Source organism: Thermobia domestica, chromosome 2 (genome assembly GCF_964235325.1).
Source record: "Thermobia domestica chromosome 2, izTheDome1.hap1.1, whole genome shotgun sequence".
Classification (NCBI taxonomy): domain Eukaryota; kingdom Metazoa; phylum Arthropoda; class Insecta; order Zygentoma; family Lepismatidae; genus Thermobia; species Thermobia domestica.
The window spans coordinates 341,074,564-341,098,146 of NC_137455.1; the positions used below are offsets into that span (position 1 = coordinate 341,074,564).

The 23,583-nt window shown below is 33.9% G+C and overlaps 1 protein-coding gene across 2 annotated transcripts in view; it reads right to left on the reverse strand.

The window, feature by feature from the left end:
- NPF (neuropeptide F) overlaps positions 1 to 23,583 on the reverse strand; it is a 289,046-nt gene that overhangs the window by 34,618 nt on the left and 230,845 nt on the right. Inside the window, exon 2 of one of the 2 annotated variants that reach the window (XM_081749187.1) lies at positions 6,929 to 7,039. The exons of the other annotated variant lie outside the window; for it this stretch is intronic. Within the exon in view, the coding sequence (XP_081605313.1) occupies positions 6,929 to 7,039 (111 nt within the window). The remainder of the gene's footprint in view (positions 1 to 6,928; positions 7,040 to 23,583) is intronic. 2 annotated transcript variants of the gene reach the window in all.

Below are 23,583 nucleotides of genomic sequence, written 5' to 3' on the forward strand. Positions count from 1 at the left end.
CAAAAAGCCATTACTCGCTATCCCTTACTGTTTTTATTCTTTGGCTATAACGCTTGATAAGGGAAGAGGTTGAACCTAGGTACTCTAGGGAAGCTGAAATCAATTACAAGAAACCATATCTCGATATCTCTTACCATTTTCCTCTATGAAAATCCGTATTTAAACTGAAAGTAGTAGTAAATTTCAACAACTTCTGGTTCTGATAGAGTATTGTGGGTTATGACAATACCGTCTCTTGAGACAAGGAATCGATTCCAGAAAACCACCTAGCACTATCCATTACTATTTTTGTTCTATGGTGATAAGTGTTGACACCGCGAATGACTAATTTGAACCACTTCTGGTTTGAATAGGAAGTTAACGGAAGGGATGGAAGCTATTCTTCGGACACTGAATCGATTGCAGAAAACTGAATCTCGAGATCTCTTATCGGTTTTGCACTGATATCTGTCGAGAGACGGACGGACGGACAAAGCCGTTCCATAAGACTTCCGAAACTGTAGTATAGTTTGGAAGTCAGAAAGTCGACTTTGATCCAATACGGTATTTCCATCGTTTATCAATCATCTCCGCTGCTTGAAGTTGAAATTAGTCAATAATGAATTTACTTCTCCTCTCCGATTTCAACAAGTGTTCTCTCATAAATTTTATGAAAATTCATACTCTTTATGAAACTTAGTGTTGATACAGTTTAAGGCTAGAGACTATTATTTGGTAAATATTTTGAAGACCGAGAGTGAATTAATTCTATCTTATAAAAAAAGCATGTTAATGATAATTTTTCTAACCATTGCACGATTTTCATGAACCATTACATATAATTGCTTTTATGTTTCCCAATGAGGACATTAGTTACCGATGAGGTAAAAGAGCAACATCAACCTTCAGCTTATCTTAGGGTAGCTCTTGAATTTAAAGAGATATCTGATTCCCACGATGTAAGGCATGTCTCACCTTGAAAGCCTAAGAATTCCCTTTCTTGGTTGGGAATGAAATTGATGAAAATAAAAGCGATAAAAATTTAAAACTTAAAAGAAATAATAATAAAAAAACACCTTCGCTCTCCTATAGTGCACGGTATTTATCATTCAGTTTCCTTGTATTCAACTCCTCTCTCCCTCCAACACAACCTAATTTTTGTCTTCTTTCTAGAGAATTTGCACATAACGCGATATGCACTCTCCATATATAACCTAACTCATTCCAGTGACATGTCTCCCATGTTACACACACGTTCCAGTGACATGTCTCAATGTAATTCTTCACACTGTCCCCGGTGGCGAGTACGTATTGTTAAATCCTGCTTTATATATAAATAGCTTTCTTAATTCTTCAGTTTATTTCTTTTCCTTGCCTCGTATAAGGTAGGTAGTGCCAAATTTCGCCACGTTCCAAATTTCGTCACCCACCACAGTTGCGAAAGTCTGATAAATGATCAGTCAACTGTTGATAATGTTTAGTGCGTTTCTCAGCCGCTCTATTGCACTAAAATCTGCCGCAAAGAAGTTATCTTTAAAAGAAAATAAAAATTAATCGCCAGTCGATTTGATTTCACACTTGTCTTCCAAGTTTAACGCTGGAAAGTTTGCTTTTAACGCTGTTCATTTTTCTTTGATAAAAAGAAAAACACTGGACATGAGAGATTATATGTCAGGAGTTCGTCCACGCATAGATATTCCTTGAAAAATCGCCAGGGACAAATATCTCACGAGTTTCAAGTTTGGTGTATTTTTACATTTCTGATGTTAATATTAATTTCTTTCTCATACTGGTGCTTAAGAGTCATAAGTTTCTTTTGTGTTAATATGTTTCTATTCAAGAGTCTTACGCAATTCACTTGTGAGATTTGTATCTCATAGTTGTTCCATAACTTAAAAAAGTATTATATGTATTTTTAGGTATTTGGTTTTTTACATCTAAGAAAAAATCACATGCAGAGGTGCCGCGAAGTTTGAAACGAATTTTGGTGTGCTCCAAAGGAAAAAAGATTGAGAAACACCGGTTTAGTCGGCAAGTACGTGCTACGAAATTGAATCATTTGACCAGAAGACGGCACTGAAAGTAATGATGGGTAACCAATGTCTATTGGGAAGATGAGCTCGTAATAAACTGTGTTGCAATCTTTTTCCGATTGTGGTGCGTGTTCGTCTCTAAAGTTCGTCTCTAAAGTAATACAATCGAAGTTTCTAAATTGTACTGTAAGTAATTAGATAATTAGATACACTCGCACTTTATTCTAGTGTTTTCACCCGATGATAGGAACATAGTCAATATGTTCAATGTTGGAATACGGTAGCGAAATTGATTATGATTTTTTGTTCTTGTTCTCAGGTCCGAGGCAGGGGGCCTAGCCCCCCGTTAGTTTTTTGAAAATGAAAATGAAATTTTTACGTCCTACTATTATGCCGGCTAGAACAAAGGAAACGGTGATGATGAGAAATGAACGAAATGGTGGAATGAGGAAAGTGGGAGGAAACAGGAGAACCACGGGGAAACACACGCACACGATGTTTGTCCACTACAAAGTTCACTTGGTGCGAGCTGGGATCAACCAGGTACCCCAAGCACCAGAGGTGAGAGCTCTGCCACTGACCCATCGCGGCTCTCCAGTTTGAGAAACAAAAATAATTCAATCTAGTATTAATATACTTTTAAAAGCTTATAGTAAACTCATGGTATACTTATCATAGTCTGGGTTCTGACTGGCTATCAGCTTTTAAATACGAGATTAGCCACTGCTTGTTCTTGTTTCTGAAGGTTATCCTTTTCCAATTAAAGATTACAAAGAGATTTAAATGACATTATTTTTCGTCAAATTTCAGGTAACGTGGTTTCTGAATAGTTTGAACAAAGGTTGCAAAAACATTGAGAGATTGTAAATTTCTTCGTTAAGAGATTCTCAAATAGATTCTGAATTCAAAATGAGTTTTACCCATTTTAGCAAATTTTGTATTTCCTTGTTTGTCCTTCTCTTTCTTCCTTCTATACTCTCCAATTGACTCAAACTATTTTATAGCTACATTTCCTTGTTTTTAGTACTTATGTTTATTTCCAGAAGCCATTGCAATGATCTAGATATATTTTCGTTGTGAAAAGTCAAGAGAACACGTAGAGCAAATCAAATCGTACTAATATAATAATTAATAATACGTATATATTAAACAAAAATGAATTGGAATAATTACCCCTATAATTTAATTTATAACATTGGATGAAAACTGTCAAGTTTATATGTAGATGTATGCAATATAAAATAATTTTTGAAACAAGCTTTATTCTCATTCATTAATTAAATAATTCGTTTTCATATAATATTGTAGCGAAGTAGTGAAATTAAATATATCTTGGCGTGCAAAAAAAAATCGACATGTAAGATTTTCGTTTGAAGGATATTAGTTATTATTCTATAGAACGAACTTTTTTAAAAGACCATAGATACCAGATATATCAAGCTATGTAATGCCGTCATTATATTTAACACATCAAAATTAAGGATTTTAAAGTAATCGTTGAAAGACTAGTGTGACGAAATTGTGTACTATTATCTTATTTTCTCAACAATTTATTGCAATATCTACCAGCTTGTAAATTTCTCTCAATTTGCGATTTTTCTATGCTAACAATAGGGCCTACAACAAATGAAACTATGAATTTATATATTGTATATACTTTTAGTATCTTAATATTATTCGCAGGCAAATTGATGTTTACAGATTAAGAGAACACATTTGCAGCTATCAATTTACTCGCTCTTTTCATATCGTTCCATTAATCTCAATAATTTGTAATCTGTTTACATTATTAGCGTTAACTGTCATTAACATTCTATATTTAAAGTTAATAAACTTCTGAGAAATGTTTTCAAGTTCAAGAATAGCGCAGGTTAAATAAGAATTCAATAGGAAAGGAGGGCTGCTAACATAAAAAAAATGTACGTTCGAAAGCGTTTTATGAAGACCCTGGTATGGAGCGTGGCGCTTTACAGATCAGAGACGTGGACATTGAGAAAAGGTGACATATCCAAAGTAGAAGCATTTGAAATATGGTGTTGGCGCAGAATGTTGCGCATATCATGGACCGAAAGGAAAAGGAATGAAGACGTACTAAAGGAAGCTACTGAAGGACGACAGGAAAAAGAAGAAACAGCATGCTTGGCCATCTTATTCGGCACTCCGATTAGATCACCGTGCTGATAGTGGGAAAGGCAGAAGGAAAACCAGGAAGAGGAAGGCCAAGGATGGCATATCTAGATGAAGTTACGAAGAAGAGACCTTATCAAAGTATAAAACAGCTCTCCCAATGAAGAAAAAATTTCTAGTTTTCATGTTGCCCACCAACCTATGGTTGAAGTGAGAAAGAAGAAGAAAAACGTCTGAGGCAGAATATTTCAAGTATAATCTAATAAACTGATTATCATATATTCCTCAATATTGTAATTGCGACTTCTCACAATATTCAATAAAGCACGTAATTTCGTATGTTTTCAGTTCCGTTATACTTTCGTAATAGTCTAAGTAAATTTCAAATATTATTAGGCCATATTAATAATATTACTAATAACAATTATTTATTTCTTAGTATGTACTATTATATATAAAAATAATATGCATGATAAAGATTAGAAACAAATACATTAACATGCTTCAATATTTTCTAACATAAGTAAATGAATATAAGAATATGAAATAATGTTTCAAAACAATATACATTTTACAGTACTGTCAAAATATATGTAAAGTTTCGGGAAGATAAAGCGTGAAACACATATTTAAGCGTATTGCAAGCTTTCTACTTTTAAACAATGCTGCAAAAAACATTTTAAAAGCACATAAAGCAATTACAATGTTCTTTTTTATATGAAACATGCATTCTATGCGTAAAAGCAAGCTTGACTACTACTCTTGTTGGCATAAACACATTTTTTTTATTTTGTGCAGTAGAAAAAAAGCCGTGCAACACATGAATACTAAATATTTCTATATCCTACTGTAGAGGTGTGACACTACATTTTGAGTGCAATAGAAATATAGAAACCAGAAGTAATATTAAATAATACAGTTTAGTAAGAATGTGTATAGTTAACATTACTAATATATTATAATTATTAGGTTATTTACTCTTTGTTATTATAATATAGTTTATAAAATATTTTGTAATGTTTACCCAATTGATTAAAAATTTAAGATGTTAACTAATGATTATCAAAATGTTTGTATTTTATTATTGTAATTTATCTCTGAATAGATTCTAACCAGTTCCTTTTTATAATATTATTAAAATTATAATGTACATGTAGTATTATTGTAATAATCCATCGTGGTCTTGAGACAAAAGTAACTCTCAAACTTACATTGATTAAAATTTGCGATAAATAGGAGCCCGCGAAGTGCAGCTAAGTATTACGTTATGAATAAAATTCTGATATAAAAATGTATTTTATCACGAGATCAGTTATGATTATTTAGTGTTGTAAATGGCCACAAGAATTGAAATGTTGATATCATAGTACAATAATCAGTGACTTCTTAATAAGAATCTATTATTTGGAGCATTCCACTTTTAGAGTGTTTATTTTAATTAACAGTAAAAATACACGTCATCTACAATTGTACTTGCATTTTTACTTGTTCTGTAGTTTGTAATATAACTTAATATCTTCGTTTCTGAACTTGTTTAAGAGGCCCCATCAAGGCGAAATTAAAATGTCGCTAATTTTACAGTAATTATGTGATATCTTCAAATAGATAAAAGATAAACGAAAAGTGGAACAAGAGCTCGCAAGTCAATATTATTTTACATGTGATACCGTTATCACGACTCAGATATCTGCTTTCGATTTCCAGCCATTTAAAAATCGGGATTTATTTTAGCTGCAAATGGAAAGCTACTAGGTGAGTCATGATAACAGTACCTTATGTAAAATAATATTGTCTAGCGAGCTCTTGTTCCAGTTTTTGATTATCTTTTATATGTTTAAAGATATCACATAATTACTGTAAAATTGGCGGTATTTTAATTTCACAGTGATTAGAAATCTTAAAGGTTGAAAAAGATTTCTACTTGAAATCAAAATGTACCAAATAAGATACTAATTTCAACAAAAATGTTAAAATTTTACTTTGGTGAATTATTGATTTATAATTAGAATTGTAAACGTTTATTGAAATTTAAAAGATGCAAAAGAAGTTTTTAAGATTATTCATTATTATTATTATTACTTTCATGTAGCCCATAATATATAAGAAACATTCTACAATTTCTTCTTTCAATTATCAACCATCAAAATCTAGTTGTAATATTATTAATAACAAATAACAATTTAAATTTAAAACATTGAAGGAGTTTTAAAATTCATCATAAATCATAGTTAATAAGCGTTACTTAAACAGCAAATATATTAATAAATTACTTTATTCTACAACTGTAAACTAATTAATAGAGAACTTATAATTTGTATATATTAGATTATCATTATACAAGTATATCTTAGATATCTGTACAAAAGTGTCAAATGTTTCTCCTATCCGATAAAATATTTATTCGTTTTGAATTACATTAGTATTAAGTTCCTGCTGGTAACTTTTAGAAGTTGTAACTTTCAGAAGAGTATTTGTTTACTATTGTAAATATACACTATAAATTTGTTAGTGCTGAGTGTAGAGTTTGCAAAACGAAGAGAATTCACGTTGGATATTTGTTCTAAAGGATTATTTAATTTAGCATCTGTGGTGAATAGTGAAAAATTTCTTTTGCAAAGCAAGCGATATAGACTAGCTGTTTATTTCTTGTTGCCAACGAGAGAATAGGTATTCAAGCCTGCTTATGTTGCATAAATAGTATTTTGTATTGAAATCAATTTTTGTTTATTAATAGAAAGCAAATTGGAATAGAGGTTATATATATATAGATATATTCTGTTTCGACTCACCTCGGCCGTGATCGGGCTGAATATAAACGATCAAGCTCTCGTAACTGAAGTAGTTTAATTGCTTTTTCAACCTTCGTCAAATCACTTCTTCTAAATGATTCACTTCGCGGGCTGCCTACCACAAAGGGGTACATTGTAAAAATTTATCCTACATATTTTTATTACTTTTCAAATAGTATTCTGTTATTAACAATAGAACTAATGTACTAAGCATAATTTATTGTATGAGACATTGAAATTGAAATAACTTTTGCTATTGTTTTTAATTCAACTTAATTTCCTTACACATCACCACTAATGTAAGGTGTTAATTATATGCACTATGAAATTATGACTAATTAGATTGATGATTAAAACGTTGTGCCAATCATTTCATCAATACAACTTAGTTTTAATGAATATTATATAAAGCCGATAATATATCATTTTAATTAATAAAATGAAATAATAATAATTATGCAGATGAAGTCAATAATTAAATAGATAACCATAAAACAAATTATCACACTATTTTTTTCAGTTGTCATATTTCAATTAGCAAATTTATAAAATTAGTGGACCACTTAAAAGGTAACTTACAAATATCCGTTAATACCACAATAAAAGAAACAGTATACACTCAATTTAATAAATTTAAAATGTCGACATTTTCAGTGCTACGTGCAACAGGTAAGTGATATTATGCTTAAATCTATTTTTCTACTACACAATAATATACATATGTTTGTGCTAATAATATTCAATCTACATTCAGCGTGAGAATTATTGTTCTTTATACATGTATATTATATTTAAAAAATATTGCAATGAACACAAATAAAATCTCTACAAATAATTAAGTGAATTAATGTCAATATCAAAAAGACCACCACAAATCTGTTTCGGATACAAAATTGCAGGAAACGAATATTAATATTATTTTACAATCTGTTTAATGTCTCTGAAAATAATTGTTTTGCAAATTATAATGCATGCTACAAATGGTTTAATTCCCTTTCCCTCCTCCTCATTTTCATAGCTGTTTTTTATGTAATAATGCTCACTCAAATATTATTTTATAACGTCAGTTTTAATACCAATTCCCATTCTAAGTTATGTGTGGCAATGATTTATCTTATACTATAATTCCTTAGATTAAAGGAATGTTATTTGAAGAGTACAGTGACATGAACGCTTGTTCCCACATTGCCAGATCAACCCAGCATGCTCTGCATAGCATATCTCTTCTACGTTGATCTCTGGATTTAAGAGACATCAATTTCAAAGCTTCATATTAACCTCTACTTTTATTGAATAGTATGTTTCAGTTATCATCAAGAATGTACAAACTTAAAAGTTCAATCATTTAACGTTAGATTTTCGCACAGTGATGACAATACGCAAGTTGATAGGCCAAATAATATATCCTGTATACGTAAAACAAGATCTTTCAAGACATTCTATAATAACAATCAAGAAAGTAGGGAATACATATAGAAAGTAGGGAATAGTAAAAGAGTAGTCTTTTACTATTCTTTGCACATCTGTAATTATAAATAGATTTAATATGGTATTACAAGTTAGAAGATTTTTGACAGAGCGAGATATACATAGGGAGAATATACAGCTTAGGCTTATAATTTAATACAGGATTCATATTTGATGGCCAACCATTCTGTCTGTGATTCCTCATGATCTTGCTTTGTTCTACCAGATCCTAAATAAAGGGCTTGGTCGACTTCATTGTACTTCGTTACCCTCATGACATTGTAGTTGATTGAGAATAATTGTAATGTAGATTTGTGTTGCAGGCGTACCGAAGAATTTATTAAATAAGTAAAGAGGTTACGTGTGGGAGGGAATAATTATCTATGTATAGTTTTCACAGAAACAAAACCAACTTTTCCCTGAAAGATCCAAATCTAAAATGTTAAATTATTCAATGAGATATCTAGTTAAATTTCTCTGTGCTTACTGGTGATAATGGTGGATGGCTAATTCTATGTAATGGTGGCAAAATTGGCTCATTTATAGTTCGTGTTCTTGTAACACATTTGCTGCTGATATAACAAAAGTTGGTTTAGTTTGTGATTCAACTATAATGAAGAAATACAGTAATTATTTGTTATTTAATGCGTCGGACCCGTAATTCTAATTTAATGTGTGGAATCCATATTCCATCCTACATGTCACATATTTCCACTTTCTTCATATATATGCTACAGTGTGGCTCATAATTATGAATTTGATGTTTGACTAACTGTAGTATTTGTAATTCTGGATAAAAAGTTTCGATATGGCAACACTGTGTAGCCTAATAGTGGTGATAAAGGTCACTGGACTTAGAACTGTTAGTGTATGTCCAGACAGGATGGCGGGATGGTTGTCTCTGCAACAGCGTATGCGTTTGTATTCTGCAACAACATCAGGAAGAAGAGACGGAGAACGGTAGTAGAGTTTGGAGGAAATGGCCCCGCTGTGTTAATAATCGCAAGAATAAATACATCACATACATAATTCGGCCGAATTACGAGAATATATCACAGAAGAGTTCCATAGGATACCAATACGGGTCTGTCAAGCTTGTGAGAACGCTGCTTTTCGTCTTCAGGTAGTTTTGGTTGGAATGGTACGTTGGTGGACCATGCCATGAAGATATACCAGAAGACAGTCCTGTATTTCATTTGAGTATGTAATTAATGAACAACCACTATTTAGGAAAGATGTAGTCAAAGACCTAGGCGTGTACTTTGATCCGAAACTAAAGTTCAGTGTCTATATTGAACATATTACCAACGAGGCATTTCGCAATCTAGGCCTAGTCATAAGGTTAGATAAAGAATTCGAAAATATCAATACTCTGAAATCATTATACTACTGCGTACGTACGCTCAAAGCTTGAATATGCGTGTACAATTTGGGATCCTCAAACCAGTAAAGATAAGTTCATGCTCGAAAAAATTCAAGCTAAATTTCTGAGATTTTTTAACGTTTAAGGACACAGGTTTCTACCCAAGTAAATTTACCTCTTCTACCCTGTCTAGTAACTATAACATGTTAACATTGGAACAAAGAAGACTTACAAATACTCTTTTATATTTATATAATATTTTGCATTCGAAAGTCGATTGTCCAGAAATTGCATCCAGCTTAAATATATCAGTTCCGTCGACTAAAACACGGAACATGAATCATAATTTCTTTAATATCAATAAGTCACGCACTGACATAATGACTAAGTCACCGATAGTAAAAATCAGTGCTGTCCACAATAACACAGTCAAATTATATCCAAAAATTGATGTATGTACAAACAACATCCAAACATTTGAGAGAGATGTTATAGATATAGATAAAATGAAGCAATACGCCAAATAAGTAAACAACTAATATTGGTAATCAACTCATTATTGAGAATATTATACTTTTACTGTAGTAAGAATTATGTATAGTCCGAACACTGTAATTGGGATCTATCCTGTCATGTTCTATTTAATAAATAAATAAATAAATAATAAATTTCTTGTAGGGAAAAGGTACCAGAGTAATGCGTTAATGTTCAATTTTATACTCGTTATGCTGTTAGTTTTTTTTTTTTAGCACAGTCTTTGAAACATCATATGTATAATTTTGAACCACCCTGTATTTTAAACCAATCATTTATCAATCTGTATTTTAAACCAACTGGATTCTTGACGTCACAATTAGCTGGTTCCTTCTCAGTAAACTACACAAAGAACAAGGAGTAAACAGGGGTGATAGGCGAACCAGAATATCGAAAGACTTAACGAATTCTTTCGCAGGCTATGACTCCAAGATTATTCGAGCACTGCGAACACTTGCTTCTTTTTTTCATCCTCCTATCTTACCCCTCCACGTTTTGTCCCAACACTTTGTCTCTGCTGTCTCTCTGATTGTTGAAACAGAATTACGTTCCTGCAATTCTCTCGTACGATTCCCCTTACATCTCCTTACCGTCAGGAACGCATTTGGGGTGTCGAGAAAGACTGCAGTGGGAAGTCTAATGGAGGAGATGGGATAGAGATTTAATAGTCGTGTTTGTCTTGCACACAACGACAGATATGCGTATTCTTTAATATATAAATCAGACAAAAAAATCCAGCATGTCTTCATATTCAATATATATTTTGGATTCTGAAATTGTAGGACTAACACCCTTTATTCCTGATTATGACAGCCTGTCCTTTACCTCGTCTGAACAATTAACGGGATTCCATTTTCCAGCAGGAAAACGCGTGTTCCTATATCCAGATCAACCCATCATTCTCTACGTGGTACACGTCTTTTAACCTGGCTTGCTATATCTCAGCGTGTTGCAGCATTGCGAGACCAACCCAGTATCTTCTACGTGGCACACGTCTTCTACCTTGGCTTCCTATGTCTTAGCATAACACGTGTCACTATATCACTAGACCAACCTAGCATACGCTACGTGGCATATATCTTTTATTCTGGTTTGCTATGTCTCAGCAGAATGCGTGTTCCCACATCGCCAGACCAACCCAGCATGCTCTACATAACATACTTCTTCTACCTTGACTTGCTATATCTATGAATATAAGAGACATCAATTTCAAAGATTTATATTAAACTCTACTTTTATTGGAATGTATCTTTCACTCATCACCAAGAATGCACGAGCTTAAAACTCTAAGATCGATGATTTGACGTTACATCTTTTTCACACAGTCATGAAAATACGCAAGTTGATAGGCCAAATAATATATATATCTTGTATGCGCAAAACAAGATTTTTCAAGACGTTCTATAATAACAATCAAGAAAGTAAGTAACACACACACACACACATACACACACACACACACACACACATATATATATATATATATATATATATATATATATATATATATATATATATGTGTGTGTGTGTGTGTGTGTGTGTATAACAGTCTCCTAATGACATATGTAGTTATGGCATAAATACAAGCGTCTCATCATAACAAGGAACAACCCTCTTCTCATCTCTTGTTCGAAAGAAGTCTTCAAAAGATTCAAAGAAATGTCCGTAACGATGTTTCTTTCATTTTCAGATTTTTCCCCTCAGTAACCCAAAAGAACTAAGAATGTATATATGTTACAAATTTTCTTGGGTTTCTCAATGTTTGTCAGTCTTTCTTTTCATTCCATTTTTTCTGTTTTTCTGCCTTTCGTTTATGATCTGTTGTTATTATTATATCTCAGTTTCCTGCAGCCTCGTGTTTTTCCTCTTTTGAATTCCATGCATACATAATTTGTTGTATTCGTCAAGGAAAAATCTCGTTAATAAAATCCATTGCTATTTTTAAATTTGCATCTGTCACTTTACCAGCATTATACATTATTTTTGTCAAAACGTCATAAATTGTAAACTAATATATATTAGTTTACAATTTATGACGTTTTAACAAACATAGTGTATAATGCTGGTAAATGGACAAAAATTAGTATTATTTAAAAGTTTTATTTATAAAATAATCATTTGAAGATTTTGTATTCTTAATATGTATTAAAAGCAGGGAATTCAAACATATTTTGTGTTTTTATCTTCTTTCTTTATATATTTCTTTGAAGATTTTTCATCTTAAGTGTATTCCTTTTTTGCAATCATACATCCTAGTGGGAAAACTATTTTAATATTATTGACTAAACATCTTGTTTAAGAATGAAAGGGGAGTTACGTAATTAATAAAATGTTATATAATAGGCGACATCATAAAGGAAAGAAGAAAAATATTTTGAATTGCTATCAAGCTCAGATGCCTTGATTGACAACCTGTGTTTTTGAGTTGCATCCTCGAGTTTTAAATGCTATTCTAGAATCCCAAGGTAGACAGTAGGGCGCCAAGCCAAGTTCTATGGCTGGAGTACACTGTATGCCCATTTACACGAAGTATCAGACTTTTTTCGAACATCGATAGTTTTTACTTCTAGTGAAGATAGTGCTACGAAAATTGCCACATCCACTAAACTGAACGGGGGTGTGCCCTACACAAAATTTCAATGTTTAATCTGTTTCAGTTTACAAGAAAGAGCAAGAAAACTTCAATATAAAAACACACAAATTTTGGTCAGTGGCGGATCTACCCCGGGGCCGGGGGGCCTAGGGACCCCAGTTTTCTGAACGACAAAAATAATTGAAGTTATTATTTATAAATTTTGGAAGTTTATAATAAACTCATGATATACCTATCATAATCTGGAGTCTGGCTGCTCCCCCCCCCCCAGTTTTCACATTTTATATCTGCCTCTGATTTTGGTATTTACTATTCAAACTCTATGGGGTACTTCCTGCACACATGGAAACTTGAAATTTACACAAATGTAGGAGTTGTAGTGAAATTAGAGGGGGGGAAATTATAAAACTGGAAATTTCTGTCTCCAAGGACGAAAAAGTAGGGAACAAGGAGAAAATTAAACATAGTTACGTTACTTGATTCACAATCTATAAGGAACTTACGGTACGTATGGAAAATTGAAATTTAGCACAAACGCAAAATTTGTGGTACAAGGAAAGGAAAAAGATTTGAAAATTGTAAATTTTCCTCTATAAAGGTGTAAAATGAGATAGTATGTTGAAAGTTACGTTTAGTTACGTTAGTTATGACGTACTTCCTGTAGAGATTTATACATCAAATATGCAACAAATGTAGGATTTGGTATACAAATGTAAGGGAAAATCTGAAAACTGGAAATTTCCTGCCCCGCGGAGGAAAAGTAAGGGGCTAGATTAAAATTGCACATAGCTAAGTTACTTGATTCAGAATCTATAGGGTACTTTTTATACATATGAATACTTGAAATTTGGCAAAAATTTAGGACTTGTAGTACAAATAAAAGGGGAAATTTTTCAAAACTCGAAATTTGTTTCTCCTTCTAGGAAAATTATGCGGACAAAGGCAAAATTCAGATCTTATCACGTTATTTATGAAAACGATTGGAAATCTCTAGGGCACTTCCTCTAAACATTAGAACTTGTAATTTGGCACAAATGTAAGATCTATCTTACAAGTAATGTAAAAAACACCCGAAATTCGAAATTTCTTCCTTCATGGAGGAAACTTACTTGGAAAATGCAAAACCTACATATTGTCACATCACTTATGACAGTGATTCAAACCTTATAATGTACTTTCTGCAGACATATAAACTTTAAAATTTAGTACAAATGAAAAACACAAACTACTAGTGAAGTAAAGAAATTCCAAAAACATCAAGATTTCCTCTCCAAGGTGAGAAGTTAGGGGACAAGAATAAAATGACATTTTAACATTTATTTGGGAAGACAATTGTAAATTTATAACGTCCTTCCCGTAAAAATGAAAACTTTTAAATTGAGTCACTCAAAAACACTCATTTAAAAGCATACTGTAGAATTTTCCTGTAAACAGAGAATTTGAAATTTCTTACAAACATAAGTGTTTCGTATAATTAAAGATGAAACTTATAAAATGTCAACTTATGAATTTATAAAGAATAATAGGAGAGGAGTATGTACGTTAACATTTCACATTGGGTCATTGAGTTGTTGTCACTATAAACTAATAAAAACTTGCAAGTTACTTTATATAAACAAGAAATCTAAAACTTGGCAGTGAAAAAAAAAAGATTTAATATCGATCAATATAACTAGTTATTAATAATACGTGAGCAAACTAATGGTTTTTCTGCAGTTTTAAATGCTAGTAGATCATTGTAAATACTAGATCAATGTAAAAGTATATCATTGTAAATACTTTCAAAAAAGTAGTAATAGGCCTATGCCACCAAAAACATGAATGTGAAAACTAGAGCATTCGCTTTATCGGACAAAAGAGTTAATAGCGGTTTAATATTGCAAAACGAAAGTTCCGACAATTAGTTACAGTGCCTAACATGCACAATGGCATTTCGAAAGAAAGAGGGAAAATACGGCACTGTTCTTTAAAGTACATTCTATAATTTGATTGTGTAAAATACGTTGTACACTATCTTAACAGTATGTTCAACATTTTTAGTTTAAAATCAGGACTTTTAGACTGAATCGGCCAGATTTCGACTGATGCTTCTGATATCCGTTAATCCAGGTCCATAAGACCAAGGGAAGATTGTGTTTCTATTTCCTGATCGTTATATTCAGAATGGAAGTGAATTTCCAGAACTAAAAGAACGGTCAGTAATGCACACAGTCTAATCGGAAGTATCTCTTGAATGAAAGCTTTCCTCTCAAACGTGTAGGATTCGAAAACTTGTAGAATTACAACTAAGGGGGCGCTGTTCTCTCTCGTACTCCTACATTTCTACCCCTGGGTTGTATCAGAAATATTTTATAGAGATATGCCCTACCCTCTGATCTAGTTTCAAGTATTACGTCCCACGGTTATACTGGCTAGGCTAGAGGAGACGATAATGTTGAAAAATTAATGAAATGAAGAAAGTGGAAGGAAACGAGAAAACTCCGAGAAAACCCACACACACGACGTTCGTAAGCCACAAAGCTCACTTGGCGCGAACTGGAATCGAACCAAGGACCCATGCATCAGATATGAACGCTCTACCACTAAGCCATCGCGACCCGTAAAACCAAAAGAATATTATATATATATATATATATATAAACTTTATAAATTGACGTTTCTCATTCCTTATATTGACATGCAATATTGATCATATAAATGTGAAAAAATATAACTCTACAAAGATTTCCCTTTTGGTTCATACAATGGTTAAATATACTTAGGGTGTTTATAGCCACCTGTTCTATACCTTGTCACTCATTTTCCTCTTGGAAATATGGAGAATAGAAAAGATAACACTTGTACGTCACGCAGAAATAGAACAATACAACTTTCTAACACCATTTTGTAGTTTCGAGCCGACTACACTGTTATTACATTAATGTGTGTTTGCTTGTCTAAAAGCAAAAACAAAATATACATTCCTTTGTTTCGTTTATTTGTCAAACTATGTTTGTGTACGTGAGTTTTATTTATTATTATTGTTGTTGCTGCTGTTTCATATGCCCAGAGCTTACATGGATTGTGTTTCTCACCGTTATATAGAAACGGTTTAAGCATGTTGTTTATATGTGCATGTTACTATATAATGTGTGATTTTTCTCCTTGTTCTATGGTCTAATCGGTGTCAGGAAAGCATGAACAATTTGAAATAGCACTGTCTACTATATGTAACACCTAAACGTTATTCATCTTTTTGTTCTAATGTTAAACTCTAAAATTACACGGGAAGGACATTGGTATATTCTTTTTTTTTTTTTTTTTTTGTACAGCAAATTGAACAATTTAAAATTTCTCTTTTTTTTCTGGATGTAGTCGTGTTTTAAAATACTCCGGTGAAAGATAATTTTGGAGACATAAAGAGAATTTTAGGTCTCACATAATTGAACAGTAAACACACACACTGGGCCCGTGGTGGAGAAACCGGCTTTCCTCTCTCCTCGCGGAACTTGAAAAAACAAGTCCTAAGCGAGTTGAGTTTTATTACTTATCTCTGTAGTTTTGTCGTTTACATTACGTAGGAAATATGTGTATGTATGGTACATGTAAATTGTGTATGGTACATTCAAAATAGACTTAGAGCGGACCCCTTGCTCAAACCTTATCCCACCCTGCGCTCTAGGTGCTTAAAGGTCAACAAGGGTTCATTGGTAGAGCGTTCACCTCTGGTGCTTGGGGTCCCGGGTTCGATCCCAGCCCCTGTCAAGTGAACTTTGTGGTGGACAAACACCGTGTAGGTGTGTTTTCTCGGGGTTCTCCCGTTTCCTCCCACTTTCTTCATTTCACCATTTCATCCATTACTCATCATCACCGTCTCCTTTAGCCTAACTGGCTTAACCGTGGGACGTAAAACTCAAAGATTTCATTTCATTTTTTAAAGGTCAACATACTAATCACATCATTCACAATAACATTAAAAGTATAACTGGACCTTAAATGACAAACGTTAATACCAGAAAATCAATTAACTGACATAATGAAATATTAAAATTAATAATAATAATAATAATAATAATAATAATAATAATAATAATAATAATAATAATAGTTGCTACACTCTCTGTGATGTATACTATAGAAAAGCAATATTCATTACTTATTTCAGGCTTGAACTGTACTCGAAAAGCAAGGGACACTCTTGCACTACCATGGAGGCACGGTGGCTAAGTAGTGGAGCATTTATTTCTGGATGCGTGGGTCCTTGGTTTGATTCCCTGTCAAGCAAGTTTGTGGTGGATAACATCGCGCTCCCGTTTCCTCCCACATTCTCACTCCACCGATTTTTCCATCATCGTTCAATCACCTTGATCATCCGTCTCCCTTAGCCTAAAAAACATAATTGTGAGGCTTTAAACCACTGGCGCAAATCCCGGGGAGATGAGGAGGACATAACCCCTCCAATCTTGGAACTGAGGTGGACTGTTCGCCCCCGATAACAATATTTGAAATGCGTTTTAGGAGAGAAATTTTATGATTTTGATGTTAACCACATAGGAACGTCAGATGATATTGTTCCCGAGAATAAACCTCACATCTGCCCGCCTCCCAATGTTGAAGACAACTCTGTTCCTCTGATCCTCCACAACATTGTTTTTCAACTTCATAAACTTCAAAAACGAAGAAAAAAAAGATTATAGGAACGGTCTTACCCGTCCCCCCCCCCCCAATGTTAGAGCAGATTTGCGCCTCTGCTTTAAACTGAACGATTTCATGTCATTTTCTTGTACTATCATGGTCCCCCAAAAGGTGAGGCAAGGGTACGAGAAATTCCTTCCCCTGGATTTTCGAAATGGGTTCAGTTTGTCGAAGGATATGTCAAAACATATTAGACTAACAAAATGTAAGTTTGTTACATAGTATAGTATTAAATATATTCATATTAAATATTACTACTACTGCCTGTTGAGCCTGAGACTTCAGCCTGCTGTTCAGTGTAGGTTAAAATCGCGCTACCTGAACAGTTCTAACTGTTCACATTTAACTTTTTTTTTTTTTAATTGTAATTTGTCCACCGATTGATTTCAAGTTACACAAACATTATAACTCAAAATATAAATAAAGGTATGATTCCTGCCCTTGTCTTAACCTCCGCCCAGAAAATTTGTTGAATCACGTCGTACTGTTCATGGTCGTAAGGTTGTTGAATCATGTCAGAATTACCGCGCCCAGAAGGTGACGACATGCCTGAACAAGTTTCTAGGCGTCGGCGCTGCGAGTGTGTTTATCGTGTGTTTTCAGCACATTGTAGAGTGAAGGTGTAATGCGTGCGGTCGAAGTCAAAACTGGATACCAAATTGATGTATGATACCGATGGAAAGCGTCAAAGTATGGAGTGACGGGGTCCAGGATAGCCCAAAATCAAGAAGGTGCGAAGTGATAAATTCCGCATCAAGACAATGCTCGTGTTTTGTACCCTTCTTTGATTTTGAGAGTGTTCTTTAATATAAAGAATTTCTCCCTGAAGGCACCAGATTAAATGCCGCAACGTACGTAAAAATGCTGAAACGTCTACTACAAAGAATCAGACGGGCACGCCTCCAGTACGCAAAGCAAGGTGGCTGGACTCTGCAACACGACAATACCCAGTCACACACTGCCTTTCTTGTGCGGCAATTCCTGGTCAACAGGGAAGTTGTGTCATTTAATTGTCCACCCCACTTCCCAATTTGTCCCCCGCAACTTTTTCTTGTTCTTCAAATTGAAATCAGTCCTGAAGGGTCGAGGTTTGCTAACATTTTGTATATCCAACGTAATGTTACAACCCAGCTGAAGACCATCCCTAAAGATGAGCACTAGAAGTTTCCAGAACTTCTACAGCCGTTCCCAAAAGTACAATACAATCAACGGGCATTACTTCGAAGAATGAAACTTTAAAACTGGATTGTTTGAGTTTAATTATTTGAAAATGGATAATGATGATGGTGTAGGTGAACATGCTTTTCTAGTTATTATTACAAAATCTGTCCAGAAAGTTTGGTGAATGTGTCTATATTTCGAATGGATTGTAGTCTTACCTGAAGTAATAGTTATAGGTAAAACAACATGTAGTAAATAGTAAAGTATGTTCACTTACACCATCATCATTATCCATTTTCAAATAACTAAACGGAAACAATACATTCTTTTAAGTTACTATTAAATCGTCACAAAAGTTTAAAATCTGCAAATTACCTGCACGATAGTGACATCTATTGGCTTCAGGTAGGCAATCAAAGCAAGTGCCGGCGCCTATTAGCATAACTGTTTACTATTAGGAATTAGAGTGATACACTGACATGTTTGTCTTTTATAAATAGAACTCACTGTAGATAATAATGTCATGCAATGTGAGAATATAATTGTTTTTTACATGAAGTATTACTATATGCATACGTGTATATAAAATGTGCGTGTATTTGCGATTGAGTTTATGTGTCGGTCTTTTGCCCTCCCTTCCCCTCCCGGAAAGAATCCAAGTGTAGTGAATAAATGTATCTTGCGCACTACTATTAATATCACACTGCAAATATAAATCTAAAATACACATATAAGAATTAAGAGAAACATTCTCAGTTGACACAATTATTACATGTAAAAAAAAAAAAAAAAAAGTTCATTAGTCTTCATTAATGCTGAAGGGGAGAAGTGACTATTCTAATATACGTTTCATCTGTTCAGAAATTAAGTTCATAATCTGTTTAAATTTACATAATTAGAACGTATCCTATTTCTTTTGGCTGGTACATTTGAAACGACTGATGAGAACAATGGAGGTTAAGTGTATGATGTCACAAACTCTGTGCATGTGCAGAAAACAGACTGGGATACCCAGTCAGGATGCAGTGTGTTGTTAAACCGGGTCGTGTGTGGGAGTGCACCATGGAGAATACAATTGAGTGTAATCTTCCTTAACGTTGTCAGACTAGGACATTGTATAGATTTACACTGGAAAAATGGCAACAATGCCAGGAATGGTGAATAAGCGCACCATGTGCCGTTAACTTGTGAAATGTCTTGTCGGTGCACAACATCCAAAAATTATCCTCGAGACCATTGATTAACAGTATGTTCTACTAAGCTTCTAAGGAATACTAGATCCTCGGAAATTTATAGATACAGTTACATACGCGTTACGCATACGAGTATAGACCTACCTACAACAGTCACTCATCGGCTCCGCTCAATGTGTAAAGTGAAAAAGTTAGATTTACTATCTCGAGATTCCCACACGCGCATCAAGTCTTTCTTCAAACCAACCTTAACCAGTGTGAACTGAGCTCTCACACACTGGTTTCTAGGTTTTATCTTCCTGGAAACCAGGTAACGGCTTCTGATTGGCTGAGGGTAGCTGTCACGTGAGTTGACATCAGTCAGCAAAATGGCAGCCTATAGCTATGCAGTTCTGTGAGTGAATGGAGTTCAGTTGAGTTGAGTTTGGGTTTAACGTCCCGTTCAGCAGCGAGGCTATATGAGACGTGGACCTACTGATTAACGTGGAATCCGAACCACATGAGCCCCCGCCGGGAATCGAATGTGAGTGAATGGAATAACCGGATAAGGTTTCTTCATCGGATTGAAACTCCGTTGTAGAGAATTACGACAATTATAAACGGTCAGTACAGTAATTGGTGTGTCGTCAAGATGTTTGTACTTTATGAATGGATGAACTGAAGGAGGTCCTTTCAGCACTTGCTAGTGCAAGTACAATGTCCTATTTCCTTGCATGTTACACAGAAGTTGCTACTTATCGGTTGTTCATATGGTTTTCACCACATCTATATTCTCGGAATCTTCCACAATGTCGGTTGAGATACTCGTACTGGAAACAATTCCAGCAAGAAGTAGGTCTGACTGTTTTATTATTATTGTTATTCTCTTTAGTAGGATTTTTGCTCGAGTGGACCACCATTGAAGATTAATCTAACATATTTCTTTCTGATGGTTAACGCCGTTTAGTGGCTCACGCTGCATACCTTTGATGCACTAAGTCTCAGGTTTAAATCCCAGTGGGAGACCATGAACTCACTTCAATAGTTTGGATCTCACTTTATAGGTCTTTCCTATACGCCTTCGTTACTGACAAAGGATGTAAATTGTAAATCAATTAATTAATCAACACAAGAGCTTCAAATTCCATAAGGAGCATTGAATATTTCTTTTTAATCTGGATAAAACCAATTGCATATCATATATAAAAGCCTTCAAGGATGTTTATGAAGACTGATTTATATGAGATAAAGGTTTGAAAATGTGTTCTTCGAATATTGTGAAATTCTATTTTGTGTTGAGTTAATTCGGTTTGAAATGTCTTTAGTATGTTGTAGATAGAAACACTAAAAATCACACTTGCGAATGTTAGTTTTCTCAGAGAGCGATTAGGTTTCAAAATCCATTGTGATTTAGATAGTATGCGTTGTTTTGCATTATGTGTGGAACTTAAGCATTTTGTTCGGCCTGGTAAGTTTCTTCTGTATTCTTTACGTCATTTTTTGATGAGGATTGAGAGAGGGGAAGAGAAATTGAAACCGTTTGATTGGTCTTAAAATTATTTGGTGTCTTCTTTGGATGTATGCGTAGGTTTCTTCATTGAGTGTGAATTTGTCTTTTGTGTGTGCGTAGGTGTGTGTGTCTGACTTAATGACAACTACATGTGGTGCGACGATGAATGACTTGAAAGAGAATTCTCCTTTCTTTCAAAATAGCAATAAGCATTTATTTTTGTTCAGGCTGGAATTTTCCTCCAGGTTGATGGTTCTTGTATTGTAAGATACACTTTCTTTCTTACAGTTAGTGAGAGTTCATTTTGTCTGCCTTGTCTTCCTTGCTGATTTGGATTCTTCTTCTTCAAATACAGTTTCATGGTAGATATTATTTTTAACCTTTCCCCTATTTTTTTTAGGTCCTTCTATTCTTCGTAACATAGTTGCCAAGCATCTAAACACTCGGTTAAGGGAGTAGAATGGCCTACAACACACGTACGTTGTGGGTTCGATGTTTCCGTGTTAGAACATTCATCTCTGCCGGGCGAGGCTTTTAGAATGACTCCGCGCCACCTGCGCTTGTGGTTAGACAACTTCGTGTACATGAATATTCTCAGAGCTCTCTTGTTTTCTATTTCTCACTTCACTTTACCAATTTCTTCAGAATCGTTCATGAGCGTTTGGAGAGTTTAGTGTACAAGGGAATCAAGTCCACATTTGGTCATTTTGGACATAGTTCATATATTTAAGACTTCTATCTGTAAATGCTTTCAGAGCTTAAAGGATCCATATCTAAATATTGGAAGAAAAAAACTCTTATAAGATAAAACAGTGTAAACATTTCCCTGTAATTAATACTCCATACAAACTTTACACATCTATTTTTCCACACCTTTTTTAATGTTACTTGATTTCCTTCTGCTCTGAAGGTCTCATTTGTCTTTTTTCAGTTTATTAGCCTACAGACTTATGAAAGATCTACTTTTTAGAAAAATAATATTGGAAATGATTTATATGAGAGTACGAATTAAAATCGAGAAAATGAAGTGAGTGTAAGGAAAAAAAATAAGGAAATTGTTGAAGAGAGAGAGAAAAGCAACAATAGAGGTATTACAAATAGAGTAAGAAACGAGTCAGAAAATTATTTAAAAAGAAACTATTTTATTCTATTAAGGGGATGATCAGTGGGCTTCTTGAGGAGAGTTGTACCAGTAAAAATTAAACTTGTATTGATAGCAAGTAAGAAAACAAAACTTTTCTAATGTAATAACTCTTAGGTGCTGGAATTACGGGGTTACTTAAGTTTTCTTCCCTTAGTTTGAAGTAATAACAATTTACTTTTCAGATGTAACTTCCCTCAAAGACCCTTCACTAGATATGATACAAGTACAGTAGAAGATTGAAAAAGAGAGTGTGAAGAATACTGTGTGTGTGTCAGTGTTATTATACTGGTAAATATGGGTGTCACTGTTAAAATATGATTGTCATTGTGAAAACTATATATGTCACTGTTAGAAGTAGTTAGTTAGAAATGATTTGTTCAAACAGGTGAATGATTAATCGAGAGCTTTCCGAAGAATTAAACATCTCCTATTGGTCCGTGGAAAGCATTTTAACCGCCGATTAAATGTGCAAATACAGATTTCTTGTGCACCATGGAAACACGCCGTACCAAATTTTGCTTTTAATCCACGAGGTTTTGGCCGGAAAAAGTGTTCCTGTTTGTCCACTCCCGCCTTACTCGCCAGACTTAGTACCATGCGACTTCTAGCTCCTCCCCAAAATTAAAACCGTTCTAAAAGGAAAACGTTTTGACACCATTCCTGACATAGAGAGGGCCACAACAGAGGAGCTGTACGCCCTTCCAAAAGAAACCTTCCAGAAATGCTTCCGGTCATGGATTCAACGTTGGTATAAGTGTATTTCTAACCAAGGACAGTACTTTGAAGGAGATTAAATCAAATTTCATGTAAGTGTATTACTTTGTTTTTAATAAAGTAATTCACCGAACTTTTTGATCAGACCTTGTATTTGTTGAATTTAAAATGACAGAAATTTCGTTACGTGATAAGAGCTGTTACAATATAAGCAGATTACATTTTTCCGATACGAGTGATCACATTCACGGTTTATTTATTGATTATTTTTTTTTATTTATAGACCAGACAGCATTAATTCTTCTCTCGTAGGAATATCTAAT